At 36.3% G+C, this 26,300-nt stretch overlaps 1 protein-coding gene across 4 annotated transcripts in view; it reads right to left on the bottom strand.

The window, feature by feature from the left end:
- The window catches only part of ITPRID2 (ITPR interacting domain containing 2), a 38,841-nt gene extending 13,343 nt beyond the window's left edge, over positions 1-25,498 (bottom strand). For all 4 annotated transcript variants that reach the window (XM_007965538.3, XM_007965541.3, XM_007965539.3 and 1 more), the window contains exons 1-11: positions 24,929-25,498; positions 24,556-24,601; positions 21,133-21,182; positions 20,254-20,310; positions 18,293-18,332; positions 18,108-18,206; positions 16,324-16,532; positions 14,762-15,462; positions 7,198-7,270; positions 3,200-3,288; positions 711-1,922 (exon numbers count right to left, since the gene is read on the bottom strand). In XM_007965538.3, coding sequence (XP_007963729.3) covers positions 711-1,922; positions 3,200-3,288; positions 7,198-7,270; positions 14,762-15,462; positions 16,324-16,532; positions 18,108-18,206; positions 18,293-18,332; positions 20,254-20,310; positions 21,133-21,182; positions 24,556-24,601; positions 24,929-25,139 — 2,787 coding nt within the window. In that variant the 5' untranslated portion in view covers positions 25,140-25,498. The remainder of the gene's footprint in view (positions 1-710; positions 1,923-3,199; positions 3,289-7,197; positions 7,271-14,761; positions 15,463-16,323; positions 16,533-18,107; positions 18,207-18,292; positions 18,333-20,253; positions 20,311-21,132; positions 21,183-24,555; positions 24,602-24,928) is intronic.
- Between the last annotated feature and the right edge of the window lie 802 nt (positions 25,499-26,300).

Genomic DNA, 26,300 nt, shown 5'->3' with positions numbered 1-26,300 from the left:
TGGAGATCACGCCACTGCACTCCAGCAGCCTGGGCAACAGAGAGAGACTCTGTCTCAAAAAAAAAAAAAAAAAAAAAAAAAAAAAGAGTGACAAGACATACAGAGCATTTTAAATCAAATTCACACTTTACCTGATTTGTTATTTTCTGGTCTGGAGTAGTTCCAGTCTCTGAGTCCAGTGGAAGTAGACTAACTCTGTGCACAGCATCGAGGGTCAGGAGGTGAAGGGGAAAGCTTATCAGAGAGCTACGAGCAGAACCAGGAGAACGTGGTGCCACAGAAGCCAACAGGGAGAAAACTTGGAAAAGGAAAAGGTAGTCAACATGTTCAAACAGCAGAGAAAAGGAGAGAAAGAACTTTGAGAGGGAAGATTTTTTAATAATAGAAATGGCTTGACAAAGATTCTAGCCTAAAACAAAGACAATGGATGGTAGACTAAAAATGGGAGGATACTTAATAAGCAAAATCTCTCCTCTCGGAAAGGAAACAGACTTATGAGCAGAGAAATCGACTTTGATCAGGATTAGTTACAGCTTCTCTCTTGAAACAGAAGGGAAGATAGAAAAGGAAGGCAGATGCAGATAAGTTTAGACATGTCAGAAAATAAAGCAGAGGTAGTTCATACTTGATGTGTCTTAGCTTCTCTGTGAATTAAAAAGTGCTCAGAGCAGTAAAAGAAAAAAGCTAATAAAGATAACTTTTTCTCATACCTGTGAAAGATTCTGCAGTGAGTTTCTAATATCGTGTAATACTCTTCGCAACTGCATTTCTATGGCTGAAGGAGGATTCACAGAGCACGCTCGGTAAGGGTAGGTGGCATGTCTATGTGAGTAAGGACACCCGAAAGGGGAAGCGAAGGCGCTACAGGTAGCCCCTGATATGTTGGGAACACTGTGAGTGCTCAGAGTTCTTGTGTGCTCACACAGGGGCCTTTCTTGCCACTCAGAGTGGACGGAGTGAAGGGAGCAGGTAGACTGAGACATTGGTGGTGGAGCAAGCCGGGAACAGGTGGGAGTCCTTCCATGGTGGCATTCCTCCACCCGCGGCGCCTCACTTGGGGGGGCTTCTTCTTTCTTCACAGATGATGGAGAAATGAAAATGGTCGATTTCACTAAAGACTGACCATCATGTTCCATCACTCCCTTTTCCAATTCCTGCTCCTCTTCGGGTGTGTACTTATAGGTGAAGGAAGGTGGGCTGCATCTGGTCTCTTTTCCTGGAGATAGTCGAACATTGACAGAGGACACAACCCTTACTGGGCTCAGTAAGGTGGTTGGTAAAGACTGAGACCTTCTTAGAGGATAGCCAGCTTTTGCAAATAAGTACCTTTGTTTTAACAAATCTTTTGATTTTAGCAGGCTACGCCCTATCCTTTGATTAGACAGAGTGCAAACCTTCATTTGAGCTCTTTGCAAAGCTGTATTAACTCTGTCCACGGAAGAGGGAGGCCCAGCTGTATTTTCAGAGCTCATATCACTGCATTTAGCTTCAATAGAAGCCAATGATTTTAGAATATGGTGTGTGGTATACTGAGTAAATTCACATTCACTGCTTTTATCCACATCACTATCAGCACTTGCTTCCCTCAGTAGCTCTACCGTCTCTGCTGGAAACAAATCCTCTTCCACTTCAGTAACTTCAGTAACATGATCCCCTGAACTACAGGTGGACTGTTTAGTTCCTGGATTCTCAATGGTCTTGCACTGAGGGAAATCCTGGCTACCTGATTTTCTTTTGTCTACAACTGCTGCTGCTTTCTCTAGTCCCTTCTGAAGAGGGATGAGAGGCTCCTCCTCTGATTCATTAAAATAAGGCTGGTCTTGTGCTGTTGGTGTGGCAAGGTCTTCACCAAGTGACGTAACTGTTGTCTCACTGTCACAACTATCAGCACTACTCCCCATAGCCTGCAAGGACTCCTGAACCTGTGAAAAGAAAACAGGTGGAAAAATGAAGAATATATGTAAGAAGAGTAATGAACAAAATACCAAACCAACATGGTGCTTCTATAATTTCACTGTCTCCACTGCAGTTATGGCCCTGCTGCTGCTCAAAATTGTTTTATTGCCCCCGAGCAGCAACCACATCCCTCCTTCCTCTCACTTTCTCACAAAGACTATTTCAGAACTTCACTGTTTTCCTAAAATTCCCTTTCCAACAACCTCCCCCTTTCCTTTCAATACCACAGACTGACTCATAGAGAAAATGGACAAACATTTCCTAATGTTCTTCCCCAACATCTATAAACTTCCTTGTATCTTTCCCCATCATTCCCTCCTTCTCTCCTTTCTGAAAGGAAACTCAAAGCGAATCCCTCCAATCTGGGTTCCTGATCAATATTCTCTCCAAGAGCAGGGTATCTCTCCACTTTCATCTCGGATTTTTCTGAATCAATTCTTCTCTTACAGTTCTTTCCCTTAGCTGAACACCTTCCCCAAGTCATTCCCTGTTATTATAAAAAGACAAAAAGACCCCTCACTCTTAAGCTATCATTCATATTTGAAAAACAGTCAACATTCCTATCTTTTCTTCCATACCTTCTGAAAGTTTCTCCTCCACCTCCCAGTGTTTCCGTTCACTTATTCTTTCTCAGTGACCTTAGATATGCCTCTTGTCTGTTTACCCCTTAAATGCTATGTTCCTAAAAGCTCTTTGGGAGTTTTCTCATCCCGATTTTCTTTAGCATTTGCTTAAAAATGTTTCAAATGCTTCTTGTGTGCATTCTGTGTACTCTACACATAGACTATACGTTTCTTGAGGATAAAGATGCGCCTGTTCTCTGGGTTATCTCACACAGCCTAGTGTAAAAATCAGTATAACACTCAGCAAGCTATAGGTTCACAATTAATGTCAGTTCTTAAATAGGCAAAACAATTACTGTAAAATACTGAAATACAATGATGGTTAAAAAAATAAGAAAAACAAGAGACAAAACAAATTAATGATCACAATAATCTCTGTTTACTGGTGGTCCAAAAATTAAGGGTAAGATAGATATTTTTTAAAAATATTCAGAGAGAAGAATTAATGAAATCTAAAATTTATAGTCAAATGCTTAGATAACATCTACATGCCAGGAGTTTTGTTCTGTCACTTGAAAAATAAAGATTACACAGACTCAATATTAAAATATATAGTAATAGAAAAATTACCTTAAAATGAGGAAGTTAATCATAGTGCCTATTAAAACAGAAAATTTTACCTGAAGATGATTAAGGGATAGGCAGTCTGTAGAATCTTCAGCAAAACCACTGCTATCGGAATGCTGACTTGCAGTACGTAATAGATGATCTATGAATAAAAAAAGTGGCTATAAAAACACTGCCAAATAAGACTTTACAGAGAGCAATATTACTACAGATATGACTCCCAGCAGATATAAGACACACAATATTTGAATGCTTCTTAGAAAAGTATGCATTACTTATGCAAAATTATGGCTTCAAAGTAGAGGAGGTAACTCAAATTCAAACAAAAACTGTATCAGATCTTCTATCAGAATCTCTCAGTATTCGCTCATTATTTAAGCTCTAATTATAATCTATTTTGGTAAATCCAATCAATGTCTTATCCTTGGAGGAAAACTGGATGAAGTAAAAGATGGCTCTAATAAAAACAGAAGTCCCGAAGTAAACTATTTCCATTATGTAAATATGTAAAGATATTTAGGAGGTAAATTTAGAAGTTCAAATAGAGAGTATAGTGTGTAAAGATTTCTATTATCTTCTCTATTTAAAAAATACAATTAGGGCTGGGCATGGTGGCTCACGCCTGTAAGCCCAGCACTTTGCCAGGCCGAGGCAGATGGATCACGCTCAGGAGATCGAGACCATCCTGGCTAACACAGTGAAACCCCATCTCTACTAAAAACACAAAAAATTAGCCGGGCATGGTGGCAGGCGCCTGTAGTCTCAGCTACTCGGGAGGCTGAGGCAGGAGAAGGGTGTGAACCTGGGAGGCGGAGCTTGCAGTCAGCCAAGATTGCGCCACTGTACTCCGGCCTGTACAACAGAGCAAGACTCCATCTCCCAAAAAAAAAAAAAAAAAAAAACCCAATACAATAAAGGCTAGTACATTAAATAATCTGAAATGCAAGCACACTTAAATGTCTCTGGTGTTTTATGATGTTTTAAATGATGCAAATGTGTAAGGTATGAAACAATTATTTCATAACAATTACATAAAACTCAACCAAATAGGTTCAACTACAACACAATATTGTTAATCTTATAAAATCTTTCTGCTTATTTTTCTGCCTCGAAATTCTAATTCCTGGTTGGTGTGACCTATAAATAATGTTATACACAAGTAAAAAGGCCAACTAAGCATAGTAAGTATGTTCACATTCCATCCACACTACAACTACCACCATGGGAGAGACTGTACAGTTCTTCATTCACCAAGGCAGAAGCTTCAAGAGACAGCAAAGTTCTGCAGAACTTCAAAAGCAAAGGGCTAAAGTGTATTTGCCAAAACCATATTAATTTAAGATATGAACCACATAGAAAAAGAGCCAGATAATATCATTAAATAAAATTTAAAATCTATTAAAGTCAACTTGGTTTGAAAAACACCCCACTGTAGACTCAGTTTCCATGGAATAATATTTTCTCATTAAAAATTTAGAATAATTTTGTAATATCATTTTGATAGTAACAAGACTGCAAAATGAAATATAAGGAATTATTCCATATCCTTGATAAGCCTAGGTAATTGGAATACTTGTGAAACTAAATCGCAATAAGCTGTTACTGCCAGTACTGATAAGGCATTATATTACTTGGTAAAATGATTAACATCTTATGCTATAGCAGTTATCACTATAATTATGTATTTTCATGTCTTTAAACTAGATTGTGAGCCTTCTGAAGGCAGAAACTATTCTTCTTTGTATCCCAGTACCTAGAATAAGCTGATAATAAATGTTTGCTGAGTCAATCAATGATACCTATTTTCTTAAAGCAACAAAAGAATAATGCAGTCATTTAAATGATTTAGAAGTGAAACTGTCTATCTGGTTGGGCAGGGTCAGGTGTCTGAGAGCGCAGGGAAATATTCAGAGAGAAAGCAGCCAGAGTGAGCAGCTCTGACTGGTTCTCTCTGCTAAGGTCTGTTTTATCTGCAAGAGAGTACAGTCTGTGCCAAGTTCACCTCACAGTTGTTAAGCCCTGTCTAAGTACACACAGTTTAAGGTCATAAAGTATGTAGACTGCTTAGACTTCAGAGCAGTTTTGGGGCAATGGGTAAAACAAGGAGGCCTGGGTTCAAGTTCTTGCTGTGTTCCTCATCATAAGCAATAGCTTCTCTCCTCTGTAAAATGAGATAATTATAATTCTTCTATCTATCACACAGGGCTACTTCAGAAACTAAGTAGAATGTAGGGGAAACTATTTTGTAAACCATAAATCACAATCTAGGTTCTTCAGTCAGACATTTCTGTTCCAAAAACACAGTTCTTAACAGAAAAAGGTGGAACTAAAAAAAAAAAAAGGATTAGATCTCTGTCCTGAAGATACAATATATGATTTCTAATTAAAAACTAGGAAGTTAGAGGAAACATTAAAGTGAGAAAAAAATCTGGAAACTTTGTCTAGTATCATCATAAAGACACCGAACAACTGTCTATCTACTATCTGCTAGACTAAAGAAAATATTGTATGTCCTCTTTAATAAGAAAAATGGTTGAACTTTTCCCAACATATCTACCGAATGCTAACTTGTAACATACATTAAGTCATTAAACCTCTCTGGGCTTCAGTATGTAAATCTTGGACTGGATTTGAGATTAAGATAATTTTAATTTCAAAAGTCCTATTACCAAACTGCTATATGCATTTGTACTCAACTTTTGAAGCAAATATATTACCACTGTTTCTAACTCTGCAGTTATGATCTAAGATACTTACATGGGATATAGGCTACTTTTCAAAATGATGAAAGCACTATGTTGTTCTCTCTTCTCTCTCATGCACACAAACACACAGAACCATTTTACTGTTAATTTATAAAAATCTGACTGAGAAAAGGAAAAAACCCAGATACGAATATAACCGACATCCAATCATTCCTACCACAGGGATCTTGCTCTTAAAACATCTTAAAGTAATTTTATTGTTTTCTTATCCTCCTTTTAGTGCATGGCAAGCTGCTTTTTCCAATGTATCCCCTGTGTACCCATCTAAAGCAAAGACTTCTTGATGACCATGAACTCAGTTCAGAAACACATACATAAATTTACGAACTTACAAGGGGAAGAAAATTAAATAGTAAAGTTCATTTTGAGTCTAACCAGATCTGCAGTGACCTAGTGAGAGTGAAGTTCTTGTTTCTTAATACCATATTGCAATAAAAGAAAAAAAAAATTATGCAAATTGTCTCCTGTGAAGTAATTTCAGAGATCAGGAGACAACAAACATGTAATTTCCTATTCTAGGAACATACATACGAATCTTTGTTTAAAAAAAAACAGGGTGGTTCAGCATGTGTAAAGTTTCAAAAATAAACAGTCCTACCTTCAGTAGTCATTTTCACCTCTTCCTCTTTCCCTTTCTCTAAAGCTCAAAAGCTTTGTAAATCCAAAGATCAGACATTTTTTTTTTTTACTGTTGTTGCAAGTCAGAAGTGAAAGGAATGGATTCAAAGGTTCTTTGGTCAATAATTAATAATTTAAGAGAGGAACAGTATCTACAACCACTCACCTTCAACCCATAGTTTGAATTTAACTAGCTTTAACTATTGCTAAAAAATTGGTGGTTTTTGCTAGAGGAATATTCATGTGTTATACCTAGGAATATATTTATTTATATTTATAAATATGTCACTACATTTATATAGTGAAACACCAAAGACAGATAATACCAGTATATTTTTCAGTCATAACAATGTAAAAGGTATTCCTAATCCATTGCTCTATCACTTCCCAACTAGCTCTTATGTAAAAGTGTAAAATACTTAGAGCACACAAAATTGTGAAATGAGTTCATTCCAGAATAAGCAAACAAATTAGCAAACTAATTTTTTAAAAGTCTTAAACAAACACAGAAAAAGTTCTACAACCAAACAGTAATGCATCATGCCTACCTGTGTTCTTTACCTTTTTACACTCATAAATACTACGGATACTGATACATAAAACCCCTTTTTCCAAATCAACTAATATTTGATAATGTGCTCAGAACTAGTGGGTACTGGTCCACTTACCCCTTTTCGACTTCGTAAGACCTAGCTGGTAAGTGGCTGGAACATGAGGAGCCTCTCCCTCCGTACTTTGAACCTAAAGAAGAGTTTTAAGCAGTTAAAACCACATGAATCTAAGGCAAACAAGTATAGCTTCTTGAATAACCATCCATTAAATAAATCAACCTAACTCAAGTGCACTAAAACATTATGTATATTCAAACTTTAAGAAATCTGACCTCAAAATTATTAGAATGCTCCACAACTAAATTTTCTGATCTATTTTCCAATTAACAATAGCACTCAAGTTTGTAGCAAAGAAAAATAACTGATGGAAATTAGTGCATCAGACGTGCACTAGCTTCCATCATTTTACCCTGTAATAGTTAGTTCTTAAATAGTAAAGAACATCCTAGTAAAGTGTGCAAACTAGCCCAACATATGGGTTTTCAACCTTGAATAAATTTTAATAACTGCTTCATTCAAAAAAAAATGTTGCTATTACATGAAAAACAGATCCATAAGGAAAAATTCTCTAAACGTTCAACTTCAAAGTAGGGTAAATCCCAGGAGAAATACTAATACACTCACTAAAGCACATCATGACCAACACACAGTTGAGGTAATTATAAGTCTTGCATCTTTGAGAATGGAACACAGTGCTACCACTGCAGAATTTCTAAATTTCCCCAAACTTTCAGATATCAAATATTGCTCATGTGTAAGCCTGCTTTGTCCTGAAATTCTTTCAAGACATAACTTGGGATCTGTACGTGGAAAAGCAGGTTTCATTACAGAACTAAAATAATGAAAGATATTAACCATAAATCTTCCTTGAAAACACTGTTCAAAAGAACGTATCAAACCCAGTTGTCGTTTTGTGCTTTATTTTTCTATCTGCACTAGTACATACTTTAGAAATTTTCAGATTCCTAAATCACCACCTCCAATCCACAAACACTGTCTGTTCTGACATAATTAACTCTATGTCAACATTAAATACATGGGGAATGGGGAAGATGCACAATCATTTCTGTCACTTTACCCTGTAATGATTTGTTCTTAAATCATAAAGAACATCCTAGTAAAGCGTGGTAACTAGCTGAACATGTGGGTTTTCAACCTTGAAAACAAAAATTAGAGCACTAATAGTTAACACATTTTAGGGAAAACTCTGGTAGTTTTTAGTTATGAAGCTATTCAAGAATAAGAAATATTCCAAAGGAATAAGAGTGAAATAACCAACATTTTTTTAAAGCCCAAAGGTTAAAGATAGTATTACCCAATTTAAAATTTGCTCTAATTTGTGCTGTCTTTGCTCTATATATAGCTTCATGAATGCAAGTTTATAAATCTTTTGAAAACTGAAAGCACACTGCTCATGCAAAACCATCACCTGTAAATCAGATACATAAAATAGATTCTACTATTCTTTATTATTATGTTAAAATTAGAATAATTCTTCAAAGCAGCAGACACATGTTCAACAGGAAAACCATTGTCTTATATGCAAGGGAACAATTGCATTTTCTTTTTATATTCAACAAAAGGTCTATAATTAGCTTCTATTCAGGCTCGATCTACTTCAAGTAACTTTCTGTAAAGCAAATATCAACCAGATCAAAAAATTATAATAGAATTCCAATGCCTCTTCATTTATGTTGTAGGAATACTGGCTTAGGCACGGCATTAATATACCAAATCTCTCACAGTTACTTTTTAAAAAATTTAATCTATTTATTTATTTTGAGACCAGGTTATGAGACTGGATAATCTGTGTATTTTTGGTAGAGCTGGGGTTTCACCATGTTGCCCAGGCTGGGGTCTCAACTCCTGGGCTCAAGCGATCCACTTGCACAGACTGCCAAGTGCTGGGATTACAGGCGTGAGCCATGGCACCCGGCTGCTCACCTATAAACACAGAATTATCATGCATTCTATTTCCTTAGACTTATGAAATTAATCACAAAATAACATGACTTTAATAAACACATATCATCAGTGTACTATTCTTCAAGATGCTACTCTATGGCAAAAACAAATCTACTCTCTCCTTTTACTACAAACTCCATAATTAATTGCAAGAAAGGAGCACTTAAAAAAGCTGAGAGGGTCATATTTTACTAATAAAACTACTAAAGTTGGGATTCTTCTGTTTACTCAGCAAAATCAGAGTACTCACTTGCTGAAGAGAGAAATAGACATGTTAGTGATAACCAGTAAATTTCTTATTTTATTATCGGTCACAATTGTGCAAAAGAAGGCAGTCAAATTTGAGATGGGGTATACCACAGAGAATTATGAAGCAAATACAGAACATAGACTTCAGATTTACGTGACAAGATTTTCCCTATTCAATGGTTTCAAATGATCCGTAGAATTCTGGTCATTTGCTATAAGCAGCCTTTCATAATTAACAAGAATAGCCAAATAAAACTTAATTAGAATGATGGATAATGGGTGTTCATGATACTATTTTCTCTAATCTTCAGGTAAGTTTGAAACTTTTCATAATAAAAGTTTCATAATTAAAAAAAAAACAAAAACACTAAACCAAAGTGATAAAATTGCTTGGTCTCAATGTTTTGGGATTTAAAGATGTATGAAAAACAGCTTCAGAATAACCCACACATTTGGGTTACTTCATTTAAAAAAGTTTTCATGAAACAATGACTGTATCTTTCTTAATCAATGTTCTGCTAAAATGACAGGCACTCACTTTGGTTTCTTTCCCTTTTTTAAAAAATGTACTTTTTGTTTCAGTGAACCACTTTGGCTTCTTTACAGCTGTCATGTTTACCTTGACTAAGAGGGATCTTCTAAGCACAATACTACTGTATTGTATTCCACAGAACAGCAATACGTGGATGTTCTAAATCAAATAACCCTTTCTCTAAAGTTTAAAAAGAGACTGTATAGCTGTTGTCATTGCATAAACATTGTATATCAAAATGGTTTTCAAAGAAAATCAAAACTAGAGCTTTAGAAATTACAATTCTAATTTTTAATGACAGCTCAAAAAATGTCAGAGGAAATCGTTCTTTTTCCAAAGTAGTAGCATGGTGCTGTGCAGCAGATGATGAGTTCTTGTACAACGCCTGACCATACCAACATATCCGACCTTTAGCAAGTTGTATATATAGTCAAAAATAACTCAAATTCAAGTCTTATTCATGCCACTTACTGGCTAATGGCCTCTGACAATTATCTGCAATAATTATCCATTTTTTTTTCTTTTTTATTTTTTTGAAACAAGGTCTCGTTCTATTGCCCAGGCTGGAGTGCAGTGGTGGAATCATGGCTCGCTGCAGCCTCGACTGCCTGGGCTCAAGTGATTCTTCCACCTCAGCCCCACCTCAGCCTTGGGAGAAGTGGGACCACAGACATGCACCACCCTGTGCAGCCAATTTTAAAACTATTTGTAGAAACAAGTCACGCTATGTTGCCCAGGCTGGTCTCTAACTTATGGGCTCAAGTGATCCTCCTGCCTCAGCCTCCACACCTGCTGGGATTACAGGTGTGAATCACCATGCCCAGCCTCAAAATTAACTTAAAGTGCAAAATTAAAATTAAAATTAAAATTTCTACCTCACAGGTCCTTGGGGTGATCAAATGTAACTATAAGTCAAAGTACTTTGAAACAGTAAAGTAGTAAGAATGTACAACATGAGATCCTCCTCTACCATCCTCCACTGACACCCACTGTGTTCCTTCTCCCTGTGAAGCACTGATATCAAAGGGAATATTATAGCCTTCAGAAAGATGGTGAAGAACCACTGCTATAAAACAATATCAAATGAGGGAGGGGATGCTTCCTCATTTGTAAAGGGAAGAAACTAGAAAATGAATTAAAATATCTCTTTCCATACTAGTTTATGATTCTATAAATTACTTGCAAATGTTTATCTTAAATACTCTCGAGTTTTACACATACACACAAAAGTATCATTTATTTTTACTGTCAGGTAAATCATTTTTTAATAAAAATTAACTTAGGTCTTTTAGGTAAATACCAAATAACAAAACAGTGGTTAATTGGGCTTTAGAGTAGCAGATATCTGTGCGTGTCATGTGTTAGAATTCATATTCTAGGGCGGATTTATCTTCAAAACATATACAGTTAAATTTAAAATGCCAAAGGAACAATTTAATTATCTGTCAAATATCTGATTGAAGTGGGATTATTTTAACTCAGTCCACTAAACAAAGAAAAATCCTAAAACAGCTAAAAATGAGTAGTGAGGTACATTAGTTAAATCAATAATTAGTATGAAGACAGGATTAGAAACAGTTACTAACACATCAGTAGCTTAAAAAAGATTATGTGTATATCCAATAATGGCTATATTTAAATAAAAATTCATTTATAGGCCAAGAAGACCACACAATCGACTGCTTACAGAAACGCTGAGTTAAAAGTTCTCCTTCTTAAGTTTTTCCCTTACACTTAAAAGATGAACATCTGCTTGAGAAGGATCATTTTGGTTTAACATGTGAATCATTCACACTACTAATCTATGGCTTCACAGAGTTACCACGACGTATTCAAAATAAGCCATTCAAAAAGAACACAAGAATCAATGAAGCAAGTCATTTGGAAGAATTAGAAATTCAATAATAGGGTTTAATAACTTTTTATAAATAGTTAACAGGCTGGGTGCGGTGGCTCACACCTGTAATCCCAGCACTTTGGGAGGCCAAGGTGCTCAGATCACGAGGTCAGGAGTTCGAGACCAGCCTGGCCAACATAGTGAAACTCCGTCTCTACTAAAAACACAAAAAATTAGCTGGGTATGGTGGTGTGTGCCTGTAATCCCAGCTACTCAGGAGGCTGAGGCAGGAGAACTGCGTGAACCCAGGAGGCAGAGGTTGCAGTGAGCCAAGATCACGCCACTGCACTCCAGCCTGGGCAACAGAGCGAGACTCCGTCTAAAAAAAAAAAAAGAAATATCATTCTAAACATTCACAACTATTTTAAATAGTCTACAAGACACCTTATAAGGCAAGGTGACTTTTGTAGTCAGAAAGTAGTCTCTGGCCTTTACTTTTTCTAACATAAGAAATAGACACTTTCATTGTACCAGGCCAGGATCAGTCTCATCATCTATTTAGCTCTCTTTACATTTAAGTATTTTGTCTCTTTGCTTCTGGTGACTGTGGGATCTTACCTCCCGTCTCAAGATGGATTAGACAGCTTCATGCAGTCAACATGTCAGCAACATTTTCTCCTTCCTAGCTTCCCAAAGCAGCTCATGCTCAGATATCTTTCTGAGAACTGATTTACTGAGAGACAGAGAAAGCTCTAACCTATATTTACTCATTGTTTTCACAAGAATAAAATTTCCGTCAAGAATCAAACCTCCGGGAAAGAGGTCCAAAAGAAAAATAGTAACAAACTACACTGAATGGGATCTGAAAGTCAGCTTCACTAAGATTGTTCTCTTCATCTGTCAATATGATTCAAATGCTTGGGTGAAGAGGAAATTAAAGTAACACATTATTTCCTTTCTTTATCCATTGTTCTACCAGCTCTCTTTAATGTCCCCTAAGGGATGAAAACACAATTCCAGGAGGTTTTTATCCATATTTTAAATATATCTGAAGATACATTATTTTCTTTAAAATTCCCCGTATTTACAATGTAGCTGTGGTCGACCATAAATACTTTTTTTGAAAAAAAAATAATAATCTTCCATATTCTTCCACCAATGCATGTAATCTTGTACTTCAAAAAAATGTTCAAGTCAATGCCACAATACTTTCTTCATTAACCTTTTTTGCCAGTAGAGGGGGCAAAAAACCCCAGACTATCATTAAAGGTTAACTTGTCACAAAAGTACATCTAGCACTTTCTAAGTGTTTTAAAAACCTTTTGTGTATGGTATCATAAAACATTTTAAAAACAAACTATAGCTTAGAATTCAGGAATTTTATAAATTAAAAATAAACTTCCTTGACTTCTTTGAAGAGTGACTTACTTGAAAATATGAGTGTTGTTCATTCAGAGTCACCAGCATCAGATTTGCAATTACCTAACATAATTTGTTTAGATCTTTATGCTCTGCTATTGTATTAAACAAGGAAATTAACTGTCATATCTAATTGTCATAGAAGAAGGGCTCTAATGGTAGGCAAAAATTTACACTTTAATTATGAGTGCTGGAACAAGTTTAAGTTTAGACCAAAACAAAGTCAAAAAGGAATCAGAGTGAAATAGAACAAACAGAGATTTTAATGTGTCATCATAGTCATCTTCCACACTCATTATGATGATAAATAAATTATACTAGGACGTAAAGAGATAGAAGAAATATAAATATATACAAAGAAATAAAAGAAACACAGCTCAAAAGAAAATGTAAAATATTCCAAGGTGCTGCTCCTACTCCCTTTTTATTTCACTATTCAGTTGTAATTAAAGTATTAACAGATCACAAAAAAGGCAAAAATCTGTATCAGCAACTGAAATTTTACAATAAATGAAAAATCTTCACTAAAGTGAGGGAAGTAAGGAAGAAGGGAGGGGGAGAGAGAGAAAGAGAGACTCACCTAAGAGGACATTTATGAGCTGAATCAACTATCTCATTTTCTAATTCCCTAAAATAATGGTGTGTGATGTTAAAACCACTGTGAACTATTACTAAAACGAGTCTAATGTAGTAAATTACAAAAGACAAATTGTGCATTATATAATTTATAGCCACAACTCTTCATCAGCACACACATGCCTCAGTTTCCTCGTGTATAAAATGAGACCACTACTATGTGCCTCATAGACTGCAATGAACAGAGCCAAGAACAATGCCCAGCACAGGGTAGATGCTTGGTAAACACCAGTTTTCCTGCCCCAAGCTATATAATTCCAACACAAAAGTATTCAGCTCCTACTATTCAGAAGCAGTTTTAGCTAAACTTCATTCAAAATAAGTATCTTTAACTTTTCCAACTAAAAATTTATGTTAACTAGCAGGTATATTACTGGACACAAATAAAAAGTAACCAAACATTGGTCTTCTAGGCTTGCAGAAACCCTATTCAGTGGCCTTTCAAACCTTCTTCTTCGAGGGTCCCTATCCTTCCCATGCAGGTACATAACATCTTCATGTTCTTTCCAGTCATATACCAAGACCTATCCCCAAAGCCTTCTTCACATATCCTTACTGCTGAGATGTGTCAAGAAAAGCTTGCCCAAAGGCATAGCCATTCAGTAGCAGACAGAACTCAAACCCCTGTTTGATTTCAAAGCCTGTGTTTCCAACTATTACACAATATTGCTTTGAATTTAAATATACTCTCTCAGGGCTTTCTTGAGCATCAAAATCTTTACCCTTGAGAGAGAAAAGAGGCTTAAGGTTCAAATATCAACAAGTGGATGAACATCTGGAGGAGCTACTGAACTGTCCCATTACCTCGAAATCACATAATCCTGAGACCAATTCTTGGTTTGTGAAACATAAACCTGGAAAGTCAAAATTAGGATAAATTTTTCTAGTATAAATCTATTAGCTACCTCTCATTTTATAAACATTTTTGGTACCTTTTTTCCTAGTTTGCAACTTGAAACCAGTCTCAGTAATTTTTTACTTACCTCTTCCATTTCGAAGGAGTCTTTCTGCTGTGTCATTATATTTCTTATGGATGGTATTGTCAGTGGTGCACATGGCTCTTTTTCAGGTGTGGATATATGGACACTTTTCAGCTCACCGTTATTTCCTAGCTCACTGTGGCTGGATATGTTGAAATCACTATCTAATTTGGATTCTGTAATACCAGATTCCTCACCCAGTTGACGCTCATGACTTTGAGTTTCTTTACTTTGTTCATTTTCAGTTTCTTGGTTAAAATTACTATTTGCTTCATCAGAAATTCTATCACTATCAGTGTTCTCTGTAACAGTTACTGAACCACCAGACACTTCTTCTTTAACTGTAGCCAACATAGAAGATGACTCTTTCTTCTTTATAATTTTTTGAGACTTTTGATCGTTTTTATTGCCACTTTCTTCCATCACTGAAACATTTAGAATCTTTCCTTTTTCAACTGATGGAGAAGGACTACTACATTCTCCTTTCTCTGTTTTATCGACGCATAAATTCAGTTTTGAGAGTGTTTTCATTAAACGATTTGCAGTGTTACTTCGAGTTAAAGGTGGAGGTGAGTCTGTCTCCTTGTTAGAGGTCACTGAGGACATACTTCCAATTCTCTGCAGGGGAGTCCCGGAGACTTGGGAATATAAAGAAGAAAATGCATTCGCCACAGTAGTAAGCACTTCAATTTGACGAAAACGGCCTACCAAAAGAAAAAATATTAATTATATGTTTATATTTAATATATACACATACACATATATTAAATGTATATTATTGTTTAGAATTCCAAAAACTACCCTTAGATCACAAAGATTATAAAACTCTCTTTTTTCCTTATCTAACACTTAAACCTTCTCTACATTCACTGGGTGGGAAGAAGGAGCAAGATTTTTACTCTAAGCACTAGAATTTGTATTTTTAAAAAATCAGAAATAAACACAAAGCATAATGGTAACACTGAATAAAACAGAAAGAACTAGCTATTAGATCTACAGATGTGATTCTATTCTTAAGTCTTGAACTCTATTAAGACTCTTTCAAAATTCTTCTAAGAAAATGCATGTAAATATATATTTTATACCTAATTTTCAGGGGGGGGATTTATTAATCTCTTAAAACTGATCCAAGAACAATGCAGGGAATCCTATTTTTGGAATCTTTGGCTAACAGAAAGAAAATAAGCAAAGATATGAGTGAAACTGATCAAATCAGCCAGACTAGTTCCTGAAATTAACTGATTTCATTTAAGATTAACAAGACTCCTTCCCTACATCTTTTCTTCTTGAACAAAAGCAATCTGTAGATAAGAATAAGGTTCTGCAAGTAAGTTATGGTAACACTTGAGTCAAGAATTGGGGAGGAGGGAAAAAATAGGCAAATTAACCACTATAAAGAGTAATAAAATAGCTTAATTTTAACATGTAAAAATGGCTTTTGTGTTGATCAATCTCTTTACTTTCCAGTGCTATTCCTGAAAATTATTAAGGCTTTAAAATAAGACCATCTTGCTGTAGATGCTATAATTTAAGAAAATAATATGCCTAACACTTAAAAACCTTACTTGTTAAAGCATAATTTGGGTTTTCTACTTCCATCCGTTGCATCTGAGCACTCAAAAATACTTTAATATCTATCCCTTTGGCAAAGGATGATGAATTAAAAAATCTGGAAGGAATTTTAGAAGCAATATCTGGTTCATCACGTCCAAATCCAAGATTATAAAGAATTTCTTCAGGATCTTCCTCATAAAGTTCCAACAATTCTGAAACACTATAAAAAAAGGGGGTAAAAAAGGAAACATGAAAATATAAAATAAACTGATAGTCCATATCACATTATAAATGAATACATATTATTGATTTCCTGTGATAAAATCTTTTTTCTCAGCTTCTGCTCTGTAAACCATTATTTATTTTACGTTTACACATGTGTACTAAGGAATAAATAGCCCTCATAAAGGGCTCATTGTCTCAAGTTGCTAGAGTTGCAGAAAAGAGGTAACCCCAAAGAACACATTCAGAGATTCCCTACGTGATTCCTCACCTTATTTTTTTTGTCATTTTAAGAGATTCCCTGTAAAGCAGCTAAAACAAGTAGAGGACAGATGACCAAGAATAAGGAATAAACAGATTAAAGAAGAAATCAAAAGGAACTGAGGGAACTGAGGGACATTTTGTGAAACTTGAGTTTTCTGCTATCCTTGTCCTAGGAGTGGCAACTGTCCTCGGAGAGACAATAAAGATAACAAGCTGATTTCAGAGAATTGAGGGAGGAGCTTACTTTCAACTTCTCTCCAACCACTTACACTTAGGAAGTAGGAGGAGTAAGGTTCACAGAGTGTGGATTACACAAAGGTAACTGGTAACTACTCTAATTCTATTGGGAATTAAATATTTAGTATCTCTTCTCTCTCATACCAGTGATAATCTAAGCTTTCTAAGAGTCACTGAAGAAAACAGGAAAGTTAGAGATGGAACTTCAACAGAGAGACATTTCAATTTGTTTCAGAGAAAATGCTCAGATTCTAATATTATAATTTGGATAATAGTTTAAACTGGATTCCATAGGCACATATACTGAGGTATTTTAATATACTCTGTTGGGGGGGGGGTTGTTGCTGGTTTTTTGTTTTTTTTGAGACAGCATCTCACTCTGTCACCCAAGTTGAAATGGAGTGGCACAATTATAGCTCATGCAGCCTCAACCTCCTAGGTCCCATTTCAGCCTTCCAAGTGGCTGTGACTACAGGCGGCCCCCACCATACCCAGCTAATTTTTGCATTTTTTGTAAAAACAGGGTTTTGCCGTTTCACCATATTGCTCAGGCTGGTCTTGAATTCCTGAGCTCAAGTAATCCACCTACCTTGACATTCCAAAGCACTGGGATTACAGGTGTGAGCCACTGTGCCTGACTATACTATATATTTGAAAGATCTTTGGTTTAATATGTTGAAAAAAATTATGCTTACATATCAAGCTGTAACTTAGAAAAATTTATTCTGATTTTTGTGTCAGAGTTAACTCAAGTCCTTAACAGAATGAATTTTGGTTCTCCACAATTACAAGTTACTCCATTATGGAGTTCCTCTTTCAGGTTGTTGAGGGGGCTCCAAATACTCATTTATGGATTCCGGCAGCATTATAAACCTACTTGTTGCTTTTTATTTAATCTCAAAATAAAGCAAAACGAAACAAAAGCTCCTATCAGTTGTGCTGGTTCAGGAAACACTCTTTTTGTGTTTTTTCTGATTTCATACTATCAAGGTAAAATTCAAGATTGAAAAAATGGTAAGAGTAAGTCATCTATAACACAATGTAATTCCAACACAATTTCAGAATATGTTACCTTGAGACTGTCCCACTACTTTTCCCAGATCCAGTGGAATTCATACTTCTCCCTTTCTGATGAAACTGTAATCTTCTCTCTTTGGCCAAGATATTATTGCTATAAACAAAATCAGATTCTATAAAACTTTATTTTCATTAATGGTCTTCATTTTTTAAAAGAAATAGAGCAAAACAGCTACATACCAGTTTTCAATTTGAGCATCACTTTCATGGAGGTGGTTGGCTATAGGTAAAAACAATAAATGTAGAGCACAATTGTTAGTAGGACTATAACTACTATGATACAATTATCAAGAAATCAAATTACCTACAATATTAGAATTAAATGCCTAATATATTAAACACTTATCTTGGTCCATTAAAGCTGCATCATTAAAAGTAATATACAGATAGATAAGAACAGGGCCAGGAGCTTTTAAAGGGTGTTTTTGTGTTCTAGCAACATAAAACTAACTACTCTCATTTGAGTGCTTAAAATAAAAAAAAGTATAGGGAACCAATTAAATTTCTTTAGCAGGTTAGAAATAAGTAATGAGGAAGATATGTACCATATATGTGGTACTAATTATTAAATTTAAAACCTATTAATGAATATCTTAAGAGGAAAATATGATTTAACATGAAGTGTGGCAATAGTATATGTCAATTTCTAATGTAGATTTTTTTAAGGTTATAACTGACTTTTCACACATATAACTTGAAAACTTCTACTTATTTCAACATAAATTTTCTTTTAAAAATTGCCTTTCAACTTTATAATACAACTTTAGCTTAAAGTTCTAAACAGATACGTGTTGTTAATGTTTAGAGTTAACTTTAGTTCATTTAACTTTCATAGACAAATATAAAGAATAAAATTAATTATAAACATATCTATTTCAGCACACATGAATTAGTTTTCATTTCTGATCTGCAAAATCATGAAAATTTTGTGTTTCTTTGTACATCCACCAGAAAGGTGCCTAACTCACAGCACTCAGTAATTATTTACTTAATGACTGGAAATAGCCTTGAAATAATTTTCAGTAAAACAACGTAATAGCTTTACTCTTTCATGAGATTCCTTTTTAGGTTCTGGTTTCCAATAAAATCATTCAATATTATCAAACTACCAAGGCAAATATCAAAAGTGCAAAGTGCATTTTAATAAGGGATTGACAACATGTTCAATTGTACTGACTGGAAAGCAGTAAGTTTAAGCTTTTTATAGAGCCTGAAAACATATGAACAGAAATAATAAGAACGAATATATTTACATATTCCAGAGTTTTAAATGTTAGAAGGTTCTAAATAGTAATTTACCTTACAGATGCATTTAAAACAGTAAAAAATCAAGGATATTAAATTAAGTGTATAAATTCACTATTCATCAATTGTAAGCTTTAAAGATTTTTTTTTAAATTCTTGTTTTTTTAAAAAAGTACATATTAATAACTGAGCTATACAGCTATGAATAATCTATTCAATATGATCAATGAGCTATAAAATAGCTTTTAAAATACCAGTAAAATAATTTAAAATTCTTAATTTTTTGTGTGAGAAACCTTTATTATAAATCTACTAGAAAACATTACATAACCTGTAAAAATTTTTAAATAGCACAACACATTTTTAAAAATCTAATGCTTTCTGGAATAAACACCAGCATGATTTCTAATAAAATTCTATTAGCTCTGCTATTTTGTCTTTCCCCTTTAATCTTCTAAAAATTAGGAAAACGGGGAAAAGACAAGAGACACTTAAATACAAAGAGAAAGACAAGCTGCAGCTGTAAGTATGACATAAGTCTATTTTGCGCTAAAAATAAGCTTCAATTTCATTTTCCCATGTATAAATATTTAAGCGTCCTTCCTTTTGCAGGACATTTCTTCCCTCAGTTATATTACCACGGTTTGTTACAAACTGTTCCTTTAAGCATTTAGTACAAGAAAGACAGATGGACACTTCAAATGGTTCTTCAGAGTCATCCTTACATATATCCTACAGACTATGACTAGAATATTAACATAGAAAGGTAATGTGAAATGTACCTGAGCCATTTTCAAGACCCTTTAATTTAGGTTGAGGATCATAAACCTGAGCTTTCTCATTTTTTTTTAAATTTGAAAACTAAACAAAAATACAGTTCTTCCAAACAAACATACCTTCAGCTCCCAATGACAAATCATCTTCAAAACTTCCTCCATTTCTCACAAGCACACCTGAAAGAAACATCTGAAAACTCATCCTGGTGTTTTGTTCCTCCCTACCCTCATATAAAATCATTATTTTAGTTAAAACAAATTCACCCAGCAAAATATCTTATACAGTAAAATGTTTCAGACTTGAACGTACTCAGACATTATTCTGATTATATAACTTCAAGAAGCAGGTATACGCTTTTACTTTAACGTAAAGAAACCACTTTTCCAGCAACATAAAGTTATCAGAAGCCAACCTACAGGCTGTTTTAAACTTATATTTTTGAAGATGTTCAATTAGATTACATACCAATAGTTTCACGGAAAACCAGATTCTGGAGCAAATATTCTTCTTATCCATTTCATATTAAGTCAGGAGCTGGATTTTCCTGACACTGTAAATATATTTTTATATGCCTTGCCACTACCTGCACATGCTTGTTGTACTTTGAACTTTAGAATTCTGTCTTGAACAGGTGGTAAAATTTTAGGTGTGGCAATTTCAGTTAATGCAAGCAAAGAAATGCTGCACTAAAGTTGACTCAACTTTTGTTCACTCAAGTATTTTCCTTATATTTGTATATATTTATATTTAATTAGTCTTTATAATATCTAACTGGACAATAAAGATTGTAAGTTTCATGCTGTGAAAAGGCTAGGCAATTTGCTTAAACTCCCTACTGTTTTACAGTTTACAACAAAGTTTTTCCATTTTGCTTCTAGCTCAGAACAGCATTATAAACATGAATATCACTTTTATCAGTCACATATACACTTTTACCCAGAGGACAAAGAAGTAGAGCTGTCATAAAGAACAGATTTAGAAAGGCAACCTTCTCTTACCCTTGAGTGTACTACTGCTTTGTTCATCCAGTGAGGCTCCCAAAGGTGTACTGAAACCATATAAACATATTAGCCTTAGTCTTGTGAAAGGCTGTTTGGAAAGTTGTCATTACATGGCCTTACTTAAAGAGTTATAGCTCAATAAGCTTCTAATCACAGTTAAACTCTCCTCCAAAAACACACAAGGAATGCAAGTAGATTACATAAGTAATATTCAGTAACTAAGTAAATACCTATCATCAAGTCAGTTCAGCAGGAATGATTTAATCACATCTGATGTGCCAACAATTAGGGGCAAAAATGGCAATGACAAATCATATGAATTGGCATTTTTCTTTGCAAAAAAGAGAGAATGACTGACAATAAGCATTAAGAAAATGTCTGTTCCTCTCAACCCCTTCCATCAAAAAAGAAAATTAGAAGAAAACAAATCTTCAGTCATAGGTAACTTAACCTTAATAAAATTAAAATGTGAAGAGTAGTTGGAAATGAGGCCCAACAGTTTCCTTAAACCTCATCTGTTAATCTATCACTAGCATTTCAAAGCATCACATAGTGCCTCCCCCTTGCCCCAACTTTTTCTTTATTTAAATGTAGAAGCTTGAGATTTGCTTTCTGTTTTTAGCTAAAAAATACATATATTTTTCATTTAACTTTGAAAATTACTAAAAAGTTGACTTGAGAATCAACATTAAGATTAGCCATTGCTAAAATTTTTTCATTCTTGTAGTTCAAATACAGATGAGAGAAATATCTTTTTTTTTCAAATACAAAAACAAACACTTTTAATTCTCTCAAATCAAGTTATAGTAAGAAACACATTGCTTTATATTGGAGAGTCTGTTTTGTGATACAAAACTTTCTTCAGTAACAATTTATAGCTGTTAAAAATTCACATGAGACATGGGATCAATTATGAAAATATCAGTTTCAAGGAAATGCCAATTAAAGGTTAAAACTTTCTACAAGTATACTAACAATGGCAGCTCTTTAAAAAATTAGTACTTTTGAAATGTAAAAGAATCACAAGCAATTACTATAAATACACTCATAAAAGCTTTAATCCATTTTTTGCATATATTTTAATAAAATTCTAATGTATGTCTTTAAAAAGCCATCCTTCCCTGATGGCTACTTTCTTGGATGTAAATACTGCATTACTCTGTCCACAGATGTCTCTACTGGTCTACGCACTAACAGAAAATGGTAGATAAGCAGAATAACAGGAATCCTCCTTCGAAAACAAATATCTTCCTTTTATAGTTGCTCCCTTCCAAATTCTATCAAAATCTCTATCACTTCTTCAATGTTAATTCAAGCAGTTTTTACTTAGTTCCCCCACAAATGGTTATCAAAATAAAGACTCCCTTTAAGGAAAGAAAACACGGTATATTTATTCAGGATACGGATGGCATTAAAAAACAAAGACTATTTGAGAACTTATCAAGTGGGTAAAATGCTGTCTTAAAGTCATTTGTACATAATAAACAACATACAGATGTCCAGCTCTGGGAAGGAACTTGAGTTGTCATTTAAAACAAAAATACAGATGCAACATATCCTAAGTCGAACCTGTGATAATATAGCCAAGATTAAAAGACTACTTGTTCTAGCTTTCCTGGATACAAATGAATGCTACTCTTGCGTAGAATAGGTGCAACTGTAGGAACAAGAAGGAAATCCATGAGGGAAGGAGCAGCAAACTACAGAATCTTCCCACATAAATCAGTATTGGCAACAAAACTTCTGAAATTGTCAGGGATTGATTGTGTCCTGGTGAATGTCAACATTTGCCTACTGCACTTGTCTCAAAAAAGATGCACTTATTTACTGTCTAATTGATATGATCTCTTATACAATCTTAAATCCTATAGGTCATTAAAATATAGTGTGATTCTTCTCTTGTTCTTAATTTTTTAAATTCTTTTGAATATGCACTTGAACTTAAACAATAAAACATTATAAACGTATTTTTAATGCTAAGCCTATTTTAAGAAATCTAAAGTAAGCCACTACTGTACTGACGACTGTAGGTAAATAAAGAGTCAGATTGGAGGCTTTAAAAGACCTAAGTAAAAGTAATAAAACAAAAAGTAACAAACAAAAATGTATGCTCAGATACATTTCTAAGAGGAAACAAAAGATACTAGTTTCATCAGATCTCACCCAAAAGGCCTGAACATGTATACTCAAAATTTCAAGCTTTTAAATTATAGACTGTTTTGGTATTTAACAATTAAATGAACCAGTAGCACAGTAATACAATTTCTTGATCCATACTTTGAGTGAAGTATCTAAGGCTTATCTGAAAACTGGGAGATTGATTTACAGCTAGATTGTAAATCTGGGGTCCAAGGACTTCAAGCAGTGTAGTTGCCTCTGTGCATCTTTAAAGAGAAGTTATTCCATATATTTCATCATATTTCAGACGGGTGTATGACACTTCCAATAAAGGATACGAGTTCTGTCATAAAGAGTGCTCAATAAGGTCCCAGTAGATTCATCAAAACAGGGCATTAGTATCATGGTAGCCAATATTCTGTCTTTAGAGGAAGCAAACTGGCATATGACATCACTTGCCACAACAAAACAAAACAAACTACCCCAACTCTAATATTTGAACGAAATATTAAGAAAGCCTAAATTGAGAAGGCAAAAATATGCTCAAAAGCAAACATCAACAAAAGTTTAAATGCTACATTCTTGATTTTACAACTAGCAATTAAAGTGGAAAAAATAGGAAACAAGCACATTTCGCTGTAGTCAGATTTACTTGCAGTATGATTCATCTCCTCTGTATTTTATCAAACATTTTTGTAACACTTGCCAAAGCATGTAATTAAACAGATTTATGCAGTCTGAATGCTTTTAAAAGTTCTAGTCCCTGAGAATTCCAGTATCATCTGACAATTCCATGTTCAAGAAGTAAACTATAAGTACAAAGCTAGCTAGTTTTAATAGCTCCCCAAACAGAAATAAAATTAAAGCCCATTTAGTGTAGTTACGTAAATTAAACTCGTCTTAAAACACATTGGAAAGGAAAATGATTCCGTGCCAGTTGTACAGATGCCAAAACTAAAGCAAAATAAAATATCCTATGAAATGTGAGAATTCTTTCAAATAAAAACAGAACAAACATAATACGGCACGATCATCTGTTTTGGATTTCTGATCTCTGATGCTAACACCATGCGCGAGCAGCTGAAGTCCTAACTGTAAAGTCAACACGGTCACCAAATAATCAGCGGTCACAGCACTTCCATTTCTAATCGCTTAGAGGAGGAAGCTATCCGCCGGCTCACTTTCCGGTTTATAGCTTACAACGGTCGTGGGACCCACAGGGACGCGGCCCGAGTGGCTCTGCTCCAGCGTCCCGTCCGCATGGATCTCCTCCAGGACGCGGGCGGCCCAGGGAGCACTCACCGGCAGTCCTTGAGCCATATCGCGATCTTCTCGTTGGGCACGTTTCCTGAGGGGTAGAGCAAAGGGACAGCGCGTTACCACACAGAAGCACTCCGACAGCAGGGTCACCCTGGACCCTCCCAAGCAGGAGGCAAATGCAGCCTAAACGACACGTCTCAGTGTCCCTCGGCAGGGAAATCGGATGGCACCCAGTAGTCTGTGTTGACGCTGGGGGCGCTTCGTCCAGCGCGCGCGTTTGAAGGTCGGAAGTGTCCCCTCTCCCCTCGGCCTACGGTTCCCGAGACTCTACCAGAACTCGTGGCAGGCGCCCAGGGCGCACGAGACTCTCCCCAGCCCGCCAGCCTCCCCCCGCAGCCCAGCCGGGCGCACCGACCTCTTCCCCCCGCTGCCGGCAGCTGCGCGCCGGGGAGGTCCTCCTCCTCGTCCTCCTCCTCGTCCTGCGTCGTCGCTTCTGTGGACAGATCCTCCGTCTCTGAAGCTTGCCAGGAGCTGCGGCACTTGGCCCAGGCCTTCCTCCTGCGACTCGCCACTTGCCACTCCAGTTCCTCCTCCGCCTCCGCCGACGACGCCAAGGGCCGGTCCATGGCCGCACTGGGGGCTCCGTTACCCCAGCCGGACCCTGTGCGAGACACAGCGGCGGCGGGGACCCCCGCCCTTGCTGTCAGCGCCCGGCCGGGCAGGGGGCCCCGGGGAGCTGAAGCGGGCGCCGCAGGAGGAGGAGGAGGAGGAGGAGGAGGAGGAGGGGACAGGGAGGGAGGGAGGGAAGGAGGGAAGGAAGGGGAGGGAAGGGGCGGAGGGCCGGCGCTTCACATGAAGCCGGCCGGGCGCGGCGCGGGAGCGCTAGTGGCCCGAGGGAGCGCGGCTGGGAGCCGAGCGCCCGCCCGGCCCCTGCTCCCCACCCCCAGCCTGACGCGCCCCGGGCAGGCCGGCCGCTGCGCGACTGCGCGCCTTCCCTCGGCGGCGACCCACGCCCCCTTCCGGCCGGGGGCGCGCGGGGCGTGGTGCGGAGCAGGCCAGCCCTCCTCTGCTGCCCGCGGAATGGGCGAGATTAGTTTGCTTGTTAATAATCTTTCCTTCTCTTCTCCTCCTCCTCCCTCGCCCAAAAATAGAAAGAAAGTAGGGAGGCCAAGTCTCACAAATCGCCCCCGCGAGAAAACGAGTGTCTGCTTAGGCACCCAGAAACGTACACTTCAAAGAGTCGCCTGAATGTAGACTATTTAGTGTCCTAGGAATTGGGGTAAGGACGGAAAGAGAGGTGCTTGATTAGTGTAGCCAAAAAGGTCAAAACTGCAAAAGACTAAGCTTCCTGGAGTGCTACTTTCATACTTAAAGTTATTTATCGTGGTTATGTTATGAATGAAAATGAATTGTGAAAGGATATTTAATCTGGAAATTTCATATTGAAGTTGGACTTAGGGGAGGGAGAATAGAGCAAACAATAATTGGGACAATGTGGAGATAGTTGCTTGGATTTTGATGAGACAGCATGCTACAAGAAACAAATGATGTCAGGGTTCAAAACTGTTTCTAAAGCCAGCTTCAGCATTCCCTTTTGTTATGTTTAAATTCTCATTAGCAAAAAGACTCAAATTCTATCCAAAACCAAACACAATGTGACAGACCTATCAAGCAACATTGTTCCCCTAAATGTTACATCTAAACTATACATATAAGTAAGGCTTCCAATATTTTATTGTACTGTACTCTGAAGAACAAGAACACTTTTTAAAATCTTAACCCGATTG

The sequence above is a fragment of the Chlorocebus sabaeus genome, chromosome 10, assembly GCF_047675955.1.
Source record: "Chlorocebus sabaeus isolate Y175 chromosome 10, mChlSab1.0.hap1, whole genome shotgun sequence".
Taxonomy (NCBI): domain Eukaryota; kingdom Metazoa; phylum Chordata; class Mammalia; order Primates; family Cercopithecidae; genus Chlorocebus; species Chlorocebus sabaeus.
This window is presented reverse-complemented; position numbering and strand designations above follow the sequence as displayed.